This window comes from Sceloporus occidentalis, unplaced genomic scaffold (genome assembly GCF_023333645.1).
Source record: "Sceloporus occidentalis isolate IW3139 unplaced genomic scaffold, rSceOcc1.0.p SCAF_9, whole genome shotgun sequence".
NCBI lineage: Eukaryota > Metazoa > Chordata > Lepidosauria > Squamata > Phrynosomatidae > Sceloporus > Sceloporus occidentalis.
The window spans coordinates 16,744,783-16,761,888 of record NW_028316989.1 but is presented as its reverse complement, the minus strand read 5'-3'; the positions used below and the strand labels follow the sequence as shown (position 1 = coordinate 16,761,888).

The 17,106-nt window shown below is 42.2% G+C and overlaps 1 protein-coding gene across 1 annotated transcript in view; it reads left to right on the top strand.

The window, feature by feature from the left end:
- The window catches only part of LOC149306992 (uncharacterized), a 117,169-nt gene that overhangs the window by 75,341 nt on the left and 24,722 nt on the right, over nucleotides 1-17,106 (top strand). The window contains exons 51-68 of the mRNA XM_089538237.1: nucleotides 976-1,167; nucleotides 1,807-2,031; nucleotides 2,830-2,979; nucleotides 3,116-3,219; nucleotides 3,884-4,101; nucleotides 5,016-5,236; nucleotides 5,487-5,633; nucleotides 6,630-6,794; nucleotides 7,419-7,570; nucleotides 8,863-9,031; nucleotides 9,638-9,746; nucleotides 10,662-10,807; nucleotides 11,643-11,768; nucleotides 11,940-12,119; nucleotides 12,522-12,746; nucleotides 13,767-13,893; nucleotides 14,903-15,102; nucleotides 16,307-16,519. Of these exons, the coding sequence (XP_089394363.1) occupies nucleotides 976-1,167; nucleotides 1,807-2,031; nucleotides 2,830-2,979; nucleotides 3,116-3,219; nucleotides 3,884-4,101; nucleotides 5,016-5,236; nucleotides 5,487-5,633; nucleotides 6,630-6,794; nucleotides 7,419-7,570; nucleotides 8,863-9,031; nucleotides 9,638-9,746; nucleotides 10,662-10,807; nucleotides 11,643-11,768; nucleotides 11,940-12,119; nucleotides 12,522-12,746; nucleotides 13,767-13,893; nucleotides 14,903-15,102; nucleotides 16,307-16,519 (3,069 nt within the window). The remainder of the gene's footprint in view (nucleotides 1-975; nucleotides 1,168-1,806; nucleotides 2,032-2,829; nucleotides 2,980-3,115; nucleotides 3,220-3,883; nucleotides 4,102-5,015; nucleotides 5,237-5,486; nucleotides 5,634-6,629; nucleotides 6,795-7,418; nucleotides 7,571-8,862; nucleotides 9,032-9,637; nucleotides 9,747-10,661; nucleotides 10,808-11,642; nucleotides 11,769-11,939; nucleotides 12,120-12,521; nucleotides 12,747-13,766; nucleotides 13,894-14,902; nucleotides 15,103-16,306; nucleotides 16,520-17,106) is intronic.

The window sequence follows — 17,106 nt, the reverse complement described above, 5'->3', positions numbered from 1 at the left end:
TTCTGATATATAGGGATGTGCACAAGCAATTGAGATACTGATACAAGAGAAAGCTCTATTGAGATGTGTTCCTTGGGAAGCATTAAACTAACTTTGTCTTGTACTAATCACACAATCTCTTGTTTCTGGCTTCTGCCCAAGAAAATAATTACCTCTGTTTTATGTAATTGGCATAGGTTTTTTTCCTGAGGATTTTAGCTGTCTTACTTAATAGGTTAGGAATTTCAGTATACTTTTCTGCCTGATGCTACATGAAGGAAGTTTAATTTGCCATCCTGAAAAAGAGGAATCTATCAAGCTTACAAGATTCCCCCTCGCCTTCCATCTAGAACCAAACTCCTCTTGAATACTCTGGTTGTCCAATAGGTTAGGAGTGAGAGAGATGTTTCCCCTGGTCCATATTTTAAATCATACTTCTCAAAGTAACTCACAGACTAGAAGACATTATCCTTTAAACTGTCTATCTCTCCAAATTTTTTGAACTATTTTTTTTGGCTAAAAAAATCAATACAAAAATATGCACGTGGGAAAAATTGAGTACAAAAATGTACATGCAAAGCAGAGTCCCATGCAAAAATGTGAATTTTAAGTGAGCTGTATAAAAAATAAGTGCAAATTTTGTGCACTTAAACAAGTAACAGCTACATACTGATGTGGAAAATGAATGAAACAGACTTATAACCAAATCCTGCAGAGCCGACAGTCTGGCGACAGATTGATTTGTCCACCCTTTGGCTCAGCTAAGGAATCTCACTTCTGATATAGAGAACACTCAGTACACAGAATGCCTTACTTTTGCCATCACCGCAACTTTGCTCTATTTCCATCCCTGCAAATCTGGTCTAAGGTAGCAAGGTTTGGACGAGGGAACATAATCTCCAAGAAGGTTCCTCCCAACATCTCTCATGTTAGGAGCAGATGCTTTGAGGTTCACCAGTGACTTGCTGTTGTCTCTGCGATACCTTCCTTTTGCAGGCATGTGTCATGCTGGTTACTACTGTGAAATACTGTCCTCACGTCCTGACCAGAAGATATGTCCTCCAGGATTCTACTGTCCCGAAGGCACAGGGTTGCCAGTGCCATGTCCACCAGGAAGCATCAATCCCCACATTGGGAAGTGGGATGCTGCTGACTGCAAACTCTGTCCAGCTGGGTATTTCTGCAGTGGTAAGAACCAGTGTGGTATAGTGGTTTGAGTGTTGGACTATGAATGGAGACCAGGATTCAATTCCCAGCTTAGTCATCAAACTCACTGGGTGATACTGAGCAAGTTCTCAGCCTTACGGGAAGGCAATGGCAAAACTCCTCTGAACAAATCTTGCCAAGGAAAGCTCATGATAGTTTCATCCTCACCCTAAGTTGGAAATGACTTGAAGGCATACAGCAACAAATGGTCATTCATTAATATATATTTTTCCCTCTTGGGGGGTGATGGATAGTTGGTGGATTCTCAGTTGAGATTATTCCCAGATATCTTTGAGAAAAGAGGAGCCTTCTTTTTCTGTGGTGACAACTGCCTTGGACAAGGATCCACAGACACAGTATGCCTTGTCTCAACGTGTTGTAGGCACCTTCATTCTCTTTTAGCCTCAAACTGTTTGGGAATCTTTTGATTTGGTTTCAATAACGGTGGCATTGTTATTGTTTGAATTTTAGCCATTTCATGGTGTTTTAAACCACTTCTAGAGTTGGTTCAAATGATATGCAAAAGAAGAACATTGTTAATAAATAAATGAAAGCTATTGTTGTTATTATTATGCCATCGATGTAACAAATAAATATTGTTCTTCCTTTCTGTTCATTCAGGGCTTGGAAAGGCTACTCCTGAGGGAACATGTTCCTCTGGTTACTACTGCCCATTAGGGCAGGCCTCTGCCACACCTGTTCCTTACCGCTGCCCACGTGGATTTTATTGCCCTGAAGGATCTGTGGCTCCAGTGGCTTGCCAGAAAGGCACCTACCAATCTGAGGAAGGGAAAGACTCATGTGATCTCTGTCCATCTGGGTTCTTTTGTGAAGCATCTAACATAAGTAAGAAGACTGGTAGATTGCACATAGGGTTCTTGCCAATATTTATGGATAGAGACTCCTTATTCTGTACCTGTTTATGTTATGAAGATAGTGGTTGGTGACTCCCATGTCAGTGGGATGGTGAGATTGCTCTGGGTTTTAGTTCAAACTGTAGACAGGTTAACACCTTGAGAAGCTGCTTAAAAGTTCAGGCTGAAACCTCAAACAGATTTTGCTGAAAGGGAAGCCATTAGCCATCACTGGGTATAGATAGATTCCTGCTCCCAAAGCAGTAATGGCTCAGTCCACCGAAGAACCAAGTTTGCATGAGAAAATTAAGGAAGGCAGCTACCGTGTATCTTCTTGAGACAGAATTAGCACCTTTGCACAGGACCTGTCTCTTATATGAATAATCAAAGAGAGATTCTCTAAACACAGTGCTGGAAATTTGGTGGCGCAGTGGTTAAATGCCTGTACTGCCTGTACTGCAGCCATTCACTCAAAACCACAAGGTTGCGAGTTCAAGACCAGCAAAAGGGCCCAAGCTCGACTGAGGCTTGCATCCTTCCGAGGTCGCTAAAATGAGTACCCAGACTGTTGGGGGCAAATTAGCTTACTTGCTAATTAGCTTACTTGCTGTTCACCGCTATGATCTTTGGAATAGCGGTATATAAATAAAACAAATTATTAATTATTATTATTATTAGATACATTTACTTGTTCTGAATAAACTCTTGTTCCCCACCCCCTCATTCCTTGCTCCTGTCTGCTGAAAACAAATGTTACTAAGAAGGTTTCAAACTATTCTTTGTTTTGTAGGTTCTATGGTTCAGATTCCCAAGCCATGCTTTCCTGGGCATTTTTGCCCTCCTGGCACTAAATCGGGCACAGAGCACCCATGTCCCAAGGGTACATATAGGCCAAAAGCTGGTGCTGCTATGGAATCTGACTGTGAACCTTGCCCAGCAGGTGAGTGAAGACCCAGGGCAAGGAATATCCAGTCAATCCAAGAAAGATGAGAGAAGCTAAGAAAGAATGGGGCATCAGTTCATCTCTAGAAATGCTGCCCACTCCCTTTCACTGCTTCTTTTCCTCCTCATTTCAGGCATGTACTGCTTATCCCTTGGACTCTCCCAGCCCAGTGGTCTTTGCCATCAAGGCTACTACTGCACCAAGGGAGCAGTCAACCCAACTCCCATTAGACACAGGGTGAGTAGGAATGGCAAGAAGCAGGTTGAAGCAGGTCCTTACCACTGTCCTATCCAAGCAGTTCTCGCATGGTAAAAGTGTCATGGTGCAAAAAAGGCACTCAGCACTACTATTTCAGTCATATTTTCTCAAAGGTGAAAATCAGCCCATTATTCATGCACTAAAAGGTATGGAAGGTAGTGAGAAATTTAAGAATCGATCTCCCCTGACACAGTTTGGCTATAAAGTGTGTGCACCACAATCCATTTTGTGCAATCTCTGACTCACAAGAGTTTGTTTTCTAACTTAGTTACATTCCTCTCTGGTGATAGCTGGCATTAATCATGCTAGGGAAGAACACAACTTTGAAAAGTTGAACCAAAACTCCCACAATCTCCCAGTTATTGGTCATGGAAAATTTTGTGAATTCTAGTGAAAAAAGGTAACTTTCCAAAGCTCTGGAGAAGAAGCTTAAAAAGTAACAGGATTTCCTGATATGCAGTTACAAATTGCCACTCATTTGCAGGAGCAGTCCTAAGAAATACTGACTGAATGAATTCGGAACCAGAAAACTAGATGTATAACTTTCACAGTAGCACATCTTTCACTGTACCTGTGTTTTGTTTTTTAAATACACTGTAATCTTTTTCCTCAAGGATTTTATTTTCCTTTTTGTCTTGTTTAGGTGGATTCTGCCAGCTTCCTCTTGACTGGGAATGACATCTGTCCTTCTGGCCATTTCTGCCCAAACGGGACTGGATACCCCATGCCTTGCCCACCTGGCTCCTTCTCCGCATCTCTGGGCTTAAAGGCAGAGCAAGAGTGCCACCCTTGCCCAGCAGGACTCTATTGCAGCCAATCAGGAATATCTGATGTCTCTCAAATGGCACCTTGTAATGAAGGGTGAGATGCAACAGCAAGGACTGCTTTCCTAGATTTACTTATACCAAACCTTGACACACTAATGCTCCCTAGTGGTAACCTCTGAATACACAATACTCTTTAAGTAATTATGGATGGCATTTGGAGCAGGAGACTATGTCTACTGCTTGGTCATGTCCCACTCCCCCACACCTGACTGTTCAACAACTGTAATAGCATCCCATAGGATTTGGAAGTTGCAGAGGTGAGGAGGAATGCATCTGTATCTGGATGCCGTATCTGTCTGTGTCATACAAATACTTGGTTTAGGGAAGTTGAAGCAATGAATCATTTTCTGCTTTCATGCAAAGGGATCTTGTAGCACCTTTGAGACTAAGTGAAAGAAAGAAGTTGGTAGCATGAGCTTTCATGCTACCAACTTCTGTCTACTTCCTCAGATGCATGAGGAATCTTATTTATTTATTGTATTTATTGTATTTATACCCTGCTCTTCAAAATTGTTGTCGTAGTGACTTATAAATTGTTAATTTGACTGTTCCCTGCCCTCAGGCTTATCATGTAAAGTCTCATTTTCGTGTTGCAAAAATCAACCACATACTTTTGAACAGAATCTTGTAATCTACTGCAAGCACCCTGCCACATAATAATGGGTAAGGCAAAGGGACATTCTTGCCATCAAAATGACCAGCCCAGGATGGACAGAAGTGACCCTTAACCCTAGTGCCCAGGAGCCTTAGATTACCATTTCAATGTCACTGTACATTGACATCCCTCTATGACATAGAGACACTTTGCTTAGAGTAGTTGTGAAATTTCTGTCTCATATTTTCAGCTGTGTTTCATTCTTTTCTCAGCACAGGGCAAACAAACTAGTTCCTCCAAGTTCTGCTCACAATATGAACAAAACCTTAGATAGTCCTTTGTAATATTTACAGATATGTTTGCCTGGAAGGTAACTCTGCTCCCTGCCCGAGTGATGGGCTCCATGGGTATAGATGCCCCAGAGGCTTCCGCTGTCCTGAGGGCACTGGCCTGGAGATTCCTTGTGACCCTGGCATGTTTAGCCCAATGGTTGGGGCAAGCACCTGCCTCCCTTGCCCAGCAGGTACAGCCTGCAAGGATGCTGGCACTGCAGAGCCACTCAGCTGCCCTCGAGGTAAGGCACCCAGAGATTGTTCATTTTCTTTTCTTCTCAATAGTCAGAAAAATTACTGTTCTGAGATATAATTCACAGAATCCTGCAATGCTGATCAATGGTGGTGGGGAGTGGGGGTGGTAGTGGTGCATATTACAACTCCAGATAAATAATTTCCCTGCCTTTTCTATCAAGGTCCTTGAGGTTTTGTTGGATTGGTGTTTTTATATGTGGGCAGAGCCTCCTAATATGTCACTGTCCCCTTTGTCAGGTTACTATTGTCCACTCCAGACTGCTGTCCCCTTTCCATGCCCAGCTGGTACACTGAACACTCTAGAAGGGGCACTGTCCTTCAATGCTTGCAAGTCATGCCCAGTTGGGAGGTACTGCAGTGGCAATGCAAACTGGGAACCTGATGGTAAGGAGCTGTTACATGTCAGCAATTAATGCATTTGTCTGCTTCTTCTCCAGTTTTTCATGTGTTCAGTCAAAACTCTGTCCCTTATGGTTTCTACATCCATTCACATTTTTAAAAATCACAATAATATGTTATATTTTGAATTGATATCTAATTGTAAGGCAGTATTTTAAAGACCTGGTTGTTACTGGATGAATTATTAAAATCAGGCTTAGAAAAGGTTACTTTTTGTACTACAATTCCCAGGATTATACCGATCATGCCAGCTAGTGGAATCTGTTAAAAATGATAACTGTTACAAGCTCTGGGTAAAACCTGTCTCTCCTCCCTGTGTAGTCTGACTGCTTTTGTCTCAGACAAGGACACCAGCAGGTCATTTTAACTAGAGGAAGGAGAGGTACTCAGTGATTCCCAAACATTTGTCCTCCAGATGTTTTGAACTCCAACTCCCAGAACTTCAACTCCCAGCTTGGCCAACAGTCAGGGGTTCTGGGAGCTGATGTCCAAAACATCTGGAGGTTCAAAGTTTGGAAACTGTGCTAACTAAGTGCATATTTGATCTGTACAGGATTAAGATGCTGCTTTCTGAGGGATTCCCTATAAGGCCAAAGTGAAGAACGTGCACCTTGCATGTGGCCCCAAGGGCATTTTATCACCCCATAATCTCCAGTGGGCATGTCCCCACCCAGTTCTACTAAAAATTCACAGTTCTGAAAAGATGGTCAAAAGTCATCCTTAACACAGACAATTGTCAGCCCTGAAGTAACATAGAGCCTAACCTCCCCAAACTCAATGAAAACCATCAGAATGCAGAAGTTGCTTTTTCTTTCATGTTCAGCTGGATAGTGGCCAATTTTCACTCAGGTGCAGCCACCTTTGTGGGATGCCCACCCTTACTATACTTCCAAATTATATTTTGGAGATGCTTACACTTTAATACGTCTTGGACTTAATGTGAGCGCAGCTTTGACAGTCCTCTGGTCTCCTATGTTGCAGGTTTGTGCTCTACTGGGTATTACTGTGCTGGAGGAGCCTCTGATACTGTTCCACAAAGCACTCCCGAGTTTCCTCTCAATGGACCTTGCCCACAGGGGCACTATTGTCCAGAAGGCACTCAGTTTCCTGTTGCCTGCCCAGTGGGCACTCTGAATAATGCTACAGGTGAGTATAGCTTGGGTTCGCCATCTCAATCCATTTTAGATCCTCATCATTGGCATGCTTTCTTTTCTCCAGATACAAGAAACCCAATTTGTTACCTGTAAAGCATTGTGCCAAATTCTGCTTCTTCTTCAGTGGAGAAGAGCAGGGGTTACCTTTCCTCTTCTTTATCCTGGCTAAAATGGTCCACCTGTAGTTTGATACTTTCCCATGACAGCCTTGTATAAATACCAACTAGCAAAGATGTTGTCCTTCTGGGCAACAAATGTAGCTTTGGCAGGAAGAATGCATGGAGGGAATGGTTTTTAAAACCTCTGTATGACATGGAATGATGGCAATTCTACTCCCCTACCCTTGCCTGACTCTTCTACAGCTGCTGTAATGTAAGCACATTTTTTAAAGAACTGTGACACCCTACTCACAGATCTCATGTGTCAAAACTAAGCAATATTAGATTCACTAACTAAAAACTGGACAGGTTAATTAATCTAACTACGGCTAGACAAGTTCATTAATCTAACCAAGCTAGTGAAAGTTTCAGTTGCAAGGAGAGTGTATTGCTTGCTGGGTATTCATATCCAAATCTCTATTACATCTGCCAGAGGGTTTTTCCTCCCTATTTCACAGGAGGTTCCTCTCCAAACTGCTGTGTTCCCTGTTATCCAGGATTCTTTTGTGCTGGTGTGGGCTTGAGTTCGCCTACTGGACCATGTGCGGCTGGTTTCTATTGTCCAGCAAACTTCAGCTCCTTCAGCCCAACAGCTTTTCTCTGCCCGGAGGTTTGTCATAGAATCATAGGATCATACAATACAATTCTTAGAGTTCTTCATTCATATTAAAAATCTGTTTGTGGACAGACAGAATGCTGGTTGTGGCAGTTCCTGCCTCAGGCCTTGTCTGCACTGGCCAATAGCAATAGCAATAGCATTTACATTTCTATACCAATCCCCCTACATTACCTGGCCCTCCATTCCCACTCTGGGGTGCCTATTTGCACACATGTCCCACTGAGCCCACTGACATGTCTGCCACTACTATGGTCCACTCACCTCTGAGGCCAGAACAAGGTGTCCAGTGCTCAGAACAAAGTGTCCATATGGCTGGGTGACTTGTTCTGATCTCAGAGCAAGCAACTGGTGACACCAGTGTCCACTTAGGGCAGCAAAGTGTCATGTGCATGCAGACTGCTGCCCTGGCATGGTAACAGAGGGTTCCTGATCTTCCTGGAAGAATCAGAGTAAGAAGTAAGTTTTAAAAATTTGTGTTACGAGTGTTATACTGTGGTTCTGATGCTGGATGTTGTCCAGGCTGTTTACACCAGAACTGGGGTTTGGGCCATCTGAACAGGATGCCACCAGAACTGGGAGAGAAACTTGCCTTTTGGCCTGTGTAGACAAGTCCTCAGTGTTTGGAGAGAAATAAATGGCCTCAGACTACACAGCGAAATGATTATTACAATTCTTGTTTAAAAAAACAACAACTGCAAAACATAATACAGTCAGCCCTCTCTATCCATGGATTCTTTGTCCATGGATTCAAGCATCCATGGCTTGAAAATATTTTTAAAATATATACATTCCAAAAAGAAAACCTTGACTTTGCCATTTTATATAAGTACTCAGTTTTACTACCCCATTGTCTATAATGGGATTTGAGCATCCACAGATTTTGGTATCCTGGAGGGTCCTGGAACTAAACCCTAGGGATACCAAGGGCCCACTGTAGTTAATTAATAAGCATAGACCAAAGGAGTATGATAACATAAGGACTTCTTCTGGGTTTGGCAGTTTCTTCCAGTATCCTAAATGAAACCCAGAAATAGAAACTGACCACAATAGTTCCACACATACCACCACCACCAACAACAACAGGGATTAATTTCACTGTGTGTGTTGCCATTTTGTAAAATTTACTGTGTACATCATTGCACCATCACTCCTGATAGTTATGGCAAAGCAAAGTAGAAGAAACATTTGCAGAGCTTGAAAAAGGATTTTTGATCTATAGCTCCAGCATTAATGAAATTATTTATGACTCACCTAAGCTGTTTCTTCCTCTCTCTTCTTCCCAGGGACATTTCTGTCACTCTGGAGCTGCCTATCCAGCTCCTTGCCCCACTGGTAAATACCAACCAAACCGAGGATCAGCGTACTGCCTCTCCTGTCAAGCAGGATTCTACTGCCATGAGGCTTTTGCTGGGGACCCCAAGCCTTGTCCGCCACATTCCTATTGTCCTGCAGGTACATATATGTGAAGATACAGCAACAAAAGCACTAGCATTACTAAATGTGATTGAGTAATGGATTGAACAATAGCTTACATGTTTAGATGCTCTTCCACACCCCCATTAGCTAAAGGGAGTGATAGTCAGGATAGCTAGTGTTTGGGTGCATGCGATGCAGAAAAGAGAAGAGAAGGAGAAAGAGACCATCCTTTCTCCATTGTTTTGCAAAAGTACTCTGTGGAGAGGGAGGAGGAAAGAAGTGGTAAAAAGAGGGAAAGTGGGCAGGAGAAAGACAATGTCAGGCTTTCCTGTTCAGTTTAAGGTGTCAGAAGACTCTCTTGTTGTGTATGTGTTGGAGGTCACAATCAGTGTGATAACTGATAAGAAAGACTCAACCATATATTTTATTTGCTTTAAAAAGTATGTGTGGATGTGGAAACAGGAAGAAGCAGCTCAAAACTGACATTAAATGTAGGTGATTGAATCAGCATCAGTGGCTAGTTTGGACAAACCCTTAGTTGACTATGATGATGATGATGAATTTTCACTCGGCTTTCTAATAGAGTCCCAGTAAATCACATCTGATCCACTAATATTTGGGTTTTCCCATCCCCTTTCATAGGTGCTTTAGTTCCCCATCCATGTCCTGATGGCACATTTACTCCTTCAGATGTGTCTGGTCTACGGGAGGAGCGAGATTGTTTTCCTTGTCCTCCCGGTCACTATTGCAGGTTGTGAATTATTTCTTCTGCTTCAGAATTTAACTGGGATTGATACATTGTGCTCTTTGCTTCTTGCTATGACTTCTTGTTTGGGGTTATTTTATTGCATGCTTTTCTTTGCACCTAAATGGCTATGCTAGGAATTAAAGCAAGATCAGAAAAGAACAAAGATGCGGCCAATATTTCATGGGGTGGAGGGTAAGAAAACCGTTCTCCAATTGGTTTTGTGCAAAATGTTGTATTTTGGGGAGGCGACATTATTTTACCACATCAAAACAAGAAAAGCCCTTTGTGAAGTCCCAATAGTAAAAAAGAAAATAAAAGGAAAAAATGCACAAAAACTTTTCAAACATCACTTGTGAAATTTTTCCCCCTTTCATTTCTCTCCCACAAAACAAAGATTTACATCCTTGCTTTGGTTGCTTTTTTCAAACTAAACAAAAACCCATTTCTTTCTTGTTGTCATTAAGACTGCTGCATTTTGATGTCTCTTGTTGTGTGATTTCATTGTATTAGTTTAAATTTCTCTGGTACTGTAAAGAGCTCTGTAAATTAATTTCAAAAAGTGGTATATAATTAATGTGCATGTATATGATGCAAAATCAAACCCACAACACTTCTCCCAAGTTTGTTCTTGGTTAGACCCTAACGCCGCATGGCCACAGTTTCGAGGATATATCATCATCCACCAAAGAATGCTGAAAACGGAGTGTTCTAAAATTGCTACCTTGGATGCAATTTTAGTTTGGTTCAGTTTCATCTTTAGCAACTGAAGAAGGCAGAATTTGAAACATTTTGCTCATGTTATATATTGATTTTTAGTTCAATTTAATCACTACAATGTGAGTGTCTCTTGATGTTTGTGTGTACTGATGAATGAAGTAGTCCTTCCTGATCTTAAATAAATTGCTTTTCTGTTCCCAGGGGAGGACGGATGGAGGGGAGATGTGCTGCTGGTTTCTTCTGTCAGGAAGGGAGCTCTGATGCAACCCCACAGGGTCATAACTACACCTGGAGTCCCCTAGCTGACTGTCTCTGGGGTCAGGTGTGTGCAGGACTCTGCCCAGCAGGTAACTACACATCCTAGCAAGAGATGAACATTATTTTTTACAAAAGTCAGATCGGCAGCAGTTTCCAAGAAAAGGGGATTTTAAAATCCCCATCATCTGGATACATAGAAGCTTTGATGCTAGTGTCTGAATTATTTAGTGCAACCCTATGCATGTTTTCTCATATGTAAGGATTACTGAACTTAATCAGGCTCAGTCACTAGGGTTCCAGGAGACATGAACCTGCAAGCTAGTATATGGTTGTTCTACAAAATGAATACATTTTAAGTATCTGATGTTTTAATTATCTTGAGATTTTAAGTATTACTTAAATGTTATTCATTTTAAAGACTGGGAATGCTGAGTCTTATTTCTTTTTTTTTTCATTGCATTTATATCTCCCTCCCCCCCCCCCCCCCGGCAGTGTTTATTGTCCTCTTCGATTTTATTCCCACAACAGCCCTGTGAGAAATCTTAGACTGAGAGAAAGTTATTGGTCTAAGATTACCCATTGCAATTTATGTCTGGGTATGGATTTGGATCTTTCTAGTGCTAGGCTGCATCTGTATTGCGTAATTAATGCAGTTGGACAGCACTTTAACGGATATGGCTCAATGCAATAGAATTTATGGGATTTGAAGTTATGTGTGATATTTAGCCTTTTATGTCAGAGAACTCTGGTGACACAACAAACTACAAATCCCATGATTCCATAACATTGAGCCATGGCTATGAAAGTGGTTTCAAACTGCATTATTTATGCTGTACATAACCTGTCCTTCCAAGCTCTGAAGAAGCGTTGATAGAAAGTCAACTCTTGAGCTTCACGTGGCTGTTTTCCCCATCTGTCCCCCAGGTTTCTACTGCCCAGAAGGCTCAGAGGCACCCATCTCTTGTCCAGATGATACTATTGGTTCTCTCCCAGGTGCCAGAAAAAGTGAAGACTGTCTGCCTTGCCCACCAGGACGCTGGTGTAAAACAGGTTAGAATTTATGTCCCATATACCTATCTATCTATTTATTTTATATGCCACCTTTCTCCCAGCATGAGATCTAGTGCAATCATCTCATCAAACCTAAACGCTATCCAATAAATGCTGGAGTTCTGTTCATCCCCAGCCTCCCATACCTCTCCCAACTTTCTTTCTCTTTAGGAAACTCAGAGGCATATCCATGCACCAGTGGGTATAACTGCTATGGCATGAATTACACTGACACTGATGAACCCCGAACTCTCCAACAGTGTCCCAAGCAGGCTTTCCGGACAGAACTAAACACCGAGAGTGCATCCAATTGCCAGCCCTGTTCATCAGATTACCAGTGTCCTGCAACAGGTAATCTATTATTTAGGGAATGACACTAAACTCCATTTGCAAACAGCCTAGGATGTATCCATACTATGGAATTAAAGGTGCTTGATACCATTTTAATGTCATGACTCTATACTCCAGAATACTGGGATTTGTCATTTGGTGAGGCACAAACTATCTCTGACAGTCCAGGCTGTACACCTCACCAAACTAGAGATATTAAGGTTCTGCTAGATAGAGCTGTGGCAGTCAAACTGGTGTCAAACTGCTTTAATTCTGCAGTGTGGATACACCCCTCCTCAGTTTCTTCCATAAACACTAAGCCACAACTGAAAATGCCTTCTCCTTCTAAGATTAACAAGAGTTTGTGCCTGCTTTTCTCTCTCTCTCATGTGATAACTTATTTTCTCTTCCTTTGTCTTACAGCAGCCATGGCCTTTGGAGACTACCCTTGTGCACCAGGACATTGGTGCCCAGGGAGAAGGGAGGCTTTCCTTTGCCCACCTGGTTCCTATAGGACTCAGCCGGGTGCTTTGACTTTGGAGGAATGCCAGCCCTGCCCTTCTGGATTTTACTGTCCAGACCCAACAAAGTCAGGAGTGCCAAATATCCATGGAATACCTTGTGAACCAGGCTATGAATGCCCACCAGGTGAGATGCCATTGCATGCAGGCGCATGAGACTCAGAGTTTCAGTAACTTATTGCACATTCTTCCAGTGTGGTTCTGTGAGAGTTTTGTACTTGAGAAGGTGTCAGCTGAAGTCTTAGATGTTGGACTGGCAACAATTTCTATAGGAAGAGAAGTTTCAAGAAAAGATGAAGGATGATGGACCAGACACTCCCCTGGCATACATACTCGCCATACTCCCCACTCCCCTGGCATACATACTCGCCAAAATTAGTTGCCAATACCTTGTGTTGCTGCTCTTTAAGAGTTGACAACTGAATATTTATGAGCAGATAATTTGTAATTATACTATAGTACTAGAGTACTATAATTTGTAACTGCTTGGAAATATACAATCTCTAATTGTTGACAAATATCTAACTTCTTATTTAAGAAACCATCTCAAATTGCTATCAATTTAGGTCCTTTAAATGTTTGGAGTACAGCTCCTAGAATTGCTGCCCATTGGCCCACAATGTCTGGAGCTGATGGGAGTTGTAGCATAAAACAGGTGGCGAGCACTGGATTAAGGAAGGCTAAAAAAACAAAAAAGTCACACTGAGACACACATTGTTCACACTTGTCCTTCAGACTATCATCTCTGCACCTCTTACAAAAGTGACACTGCAGAATTAGTTCAGTTTGACACTGCTTTAATTGTCATGGCTCCGTCCTATGGAATCCTGGGATTTGGAATTTGTTGTGACACTAGAGCTTTCTTAAAGAGAAGGCTTAATAGCTCACAAAACTACAAATCCCATAATCCCATAGCATTGAGCCACGGCAATGAAAGTGGTGTCAAGCTGCATTAACTCTGCAGTGTAGATGCAGCTAGATGCAGCCACCATTTGCATGACCATCGATTTGTAATATTTTGATGTCCAATGTGTTGGGCCATAGAAAAACCACTGTTTACTTACAGTGTGATGCTCGTGCAGAAGGCACTGAATTTGGGGTCCTATAGGAAACTGCATCATCTCGAGTGTTTATTCCCCCCCCCCAGGTTCATCCAGCCCCATGGTGTGCCGGCCTGGTTCTTTCTGTGGCCCCCATACAGGGATTCCACCTCTGTGTCCTGCTGGATATTACTGTCCTGGAGGGTCATCCACATATAATATGCCTGAGCAGCAGTAAGTATATTTCACAAGAAGTGAAAATTTTACACACCTCTGAGAAAAGTCTGCTTTAGGATGAAAAATAACATTCCCCCGTCTCCTCTAATATATCCTGCATTTCCAATAAAAAATAGTTTTCCATCACAACTGCAATATTCTGCACTGTTATCTGTGGGAACGGGGATGTCCGTTTCATCTTAAGCCTTGAAATGGAGATTATATCAATGTGAATGTGTAACATTGCCATCTTTTTCATGTTTACTTAGAAGTGAACCCTACTGTGTTCAGTGGGGCTTTACTCCCAGGTGTAGATTACAGCCTAAATTCAAATTCTATTGACAAGAGACTGTATCCATTAAAAAAGCAATAGAATAGGGCCTTTGTGGGTTCTCCACTGAGCAATTGGGTTTTTTCTCCTCTCATCTCAGATCAGAGATAAGATGCTACTTAAAGCATGAAAAATTGTTATATGAGACTGATCTTTAGTTTTCAACACAAAAAGCTGCAAAGGACAAGACTCATTTCACTGCCATGTTTTAATGCAACTTTCTTTGTCAATGGATTTCCAACATGTGTTATAATGCAAGCCACCTGAGGACTGCAAAATAGAAAGTTGAGATTCCTCCTTGCATGAGTAAACAAAAAAGTATGTAGGTTAGCAGTGAGCAAATAGGGGTGGTCATGAGACTGTCCCTGAAGCAGCTTAATGCCTGGTATAGAGATGCCTTTATTATACAACAGATTTTGACATCACCCCAAAGTTGTAAGATATTTAATCTGCTGATCAAGCAACAGCAGTGTCAAAAGTATTCAGAATTCATGTTCCAAATTGAAATTTCACAGAGGAAATACAAATGGCAAAATTGTTCCCTCCTTTTGGGGGAAGAGGAGAAATTCTGGATATATATTAGTAAGATGTAGTTTCTTGCATGCTCAGAGGCTGGAGGAAGAAGAGACTTATTTTGAGATTTTGGATACAGCTGTTTTCTCATTGAACCAGACCCTAGCTACTTCTGTTTTCCAGGTGTGTCTACCCACATTATTGCCCTCTTGGGAGCGCCCAGCCACTTCTGTGCCCAGCTGGCTATACAGCTCTGAACACAACAGGTCTCAGAGACTCCTTCAAGAAGAGCTGCCAGGCCTGTGAGGCAGGCACATATGGTGGCAGTCCAGACATCTACCCGCCTTGTTCGCCTTGTCCACCAGGATTCAGCTGTCCAGAAGGTGATTATTCCACACAGTGCCACAGTGTGTGCATGTAAGAGGGCAATGGAAACTTGTCATGGAAGAGAGAGAGAGAGAGAGGGAGGGAGGTTGGGGCATAAGAAAACAATCTTAAAGCCTTCATTTAAGAAATGCCACTTTCAAAATGTGGGCCAGGATACAAATGACTGCATGGATCATTCTTCTAGGTACCTTGGAGGGCTTTGAATTTTCTTTTCCTAAAACATTAGGGCTTCCCAATGTCTAGCCAGGTGAGAGATGCTGGTTTATATGGGAGTACAGCAGCAACATTTCCTTTTTGTTATGAGGATCATGCTATATGTGCTACAGTGCCAGCCTGCTACTTTCAAATGTAGTGGTGGATGGGTCCCTGTGGGCAGGACCCCTCTCCAAGTTGGCCTCACAGTTCTCCAACCCTCCGGCACCATTCACTCACTTTGCCCTCTTACCCTTAACATCTCTCCTCCTTTGGGCCTCATTGTGACCACTGTCCTGCCAAAATGGCTTTGTTGATCAGTGCCTTCAGTGTGGTAAAGCATGACTGGTCCTCCTTGTTAATTATTAAATTCAAACAGTCTTAAACTCTATTTCTGATTGGCCCTAACTAATTCCTTTACAGTCAGACCTCTGGTTCTTATAACCCCCTCCCCATAAGCTCTCATTCATTGCACACCATAAACTATGATCATCTGCTCTACTCAATTGACTTCTAAGGGCAGAATGTGTGCCTCCTCTCTTAGACAGCAAAATGTCTTGGGTTAGTCCCAGTAGAATGAATGGCCCCTAATGCTGCTCAGTAACTGATCAGAGGTATATTAAGCATCAAACAAGATTTCAAAGTGGGGGCTTCTTCCTTGAAGTAAACCCATTTTCCCTCCCACAACAACATTTCATCAGAGATGAGTGCCTCAGCACTCAGACTTGCAAATTAAGCCCTTGTTTACTTTCCATGATGAATCACAAAACAAAGCTGCATGCTGATTGCAAAACATATAGTTGAGGGAAATCACATGCTATGACAAGTAAACATCTTTACCACTTGAGAGAGGACCTTTTCTAAAAACATTCTAGTTTGACCCTCAAAAGCCTCAATGAGGATCTTCAGTTTCTTCCATAAGCACATAGTCACAACTGAGAAGGTCTTCCCCTTCCTAGAGCTTCTATATCTGAGAAATTCTCACTTCCCCCTATCTTCTTGCTTCAGGCACAGGAAGTTACCTCCAGCATCCCTGTCCTCTAGGATATTACTGTCCTCCTTTGACCTCTTCCCCCATGCCCTGTCCTCCTGGTACTTATGGGAACACCAGCCTTGCAACGCAGATGGATGAATGTCACCCTTGCCCAGCTGGATCGTTCAACCACCTACCAGCTCAGACTGGATGCTTTCCCTGTGGGAGCTCCTCAGCATCCAAATTAGGTGAGTCTTGTGCACTCTAAATGCAATTCTTGATCTAGATTTGAGGTGAGAATCAGGTAGCACTCCAGATCTTGTATGAGTGTGGCCCACAGCTGCTTTTGCCAGCATAGTGAGTGGTGAGGGATGATGAGAGCTGCAATCCAGCAGCATCTGGAGACATATGCACATCCCACCCCTGGTTGGATGGAGCTAGTGAACTTTCTTTCTTGAAATGTGTGTATTTAAAACTAAAATGTTTGCTTTTGAGTGTACAATTGGATTTATTTCAGAGTCCTTGCAATCATGGGTAAATGCAACATTTGGATCACTTCAAAATTCCTAATTTCTTCTCCCATGTTTTTGAGTGAGCTTTTTGGAGATTTTGGGGGTAAAATTCCAGTTCAAGGCAAATCTAACTGCAGAGAGATTTATCTGAAAATGGAATAAAGATTTTTGAGGTGGCATGGAAGAGGTTTGTATAAATGTCTTCCACATTCTGACTTCGTCTTCATCACCACTTCTTTACATGGATATTGGAAATGTGGAAACAGCCCATTCAGTAATGCTGGGGCTATGATATGGGTCTTTTGATTTAAGTCATTTGTACA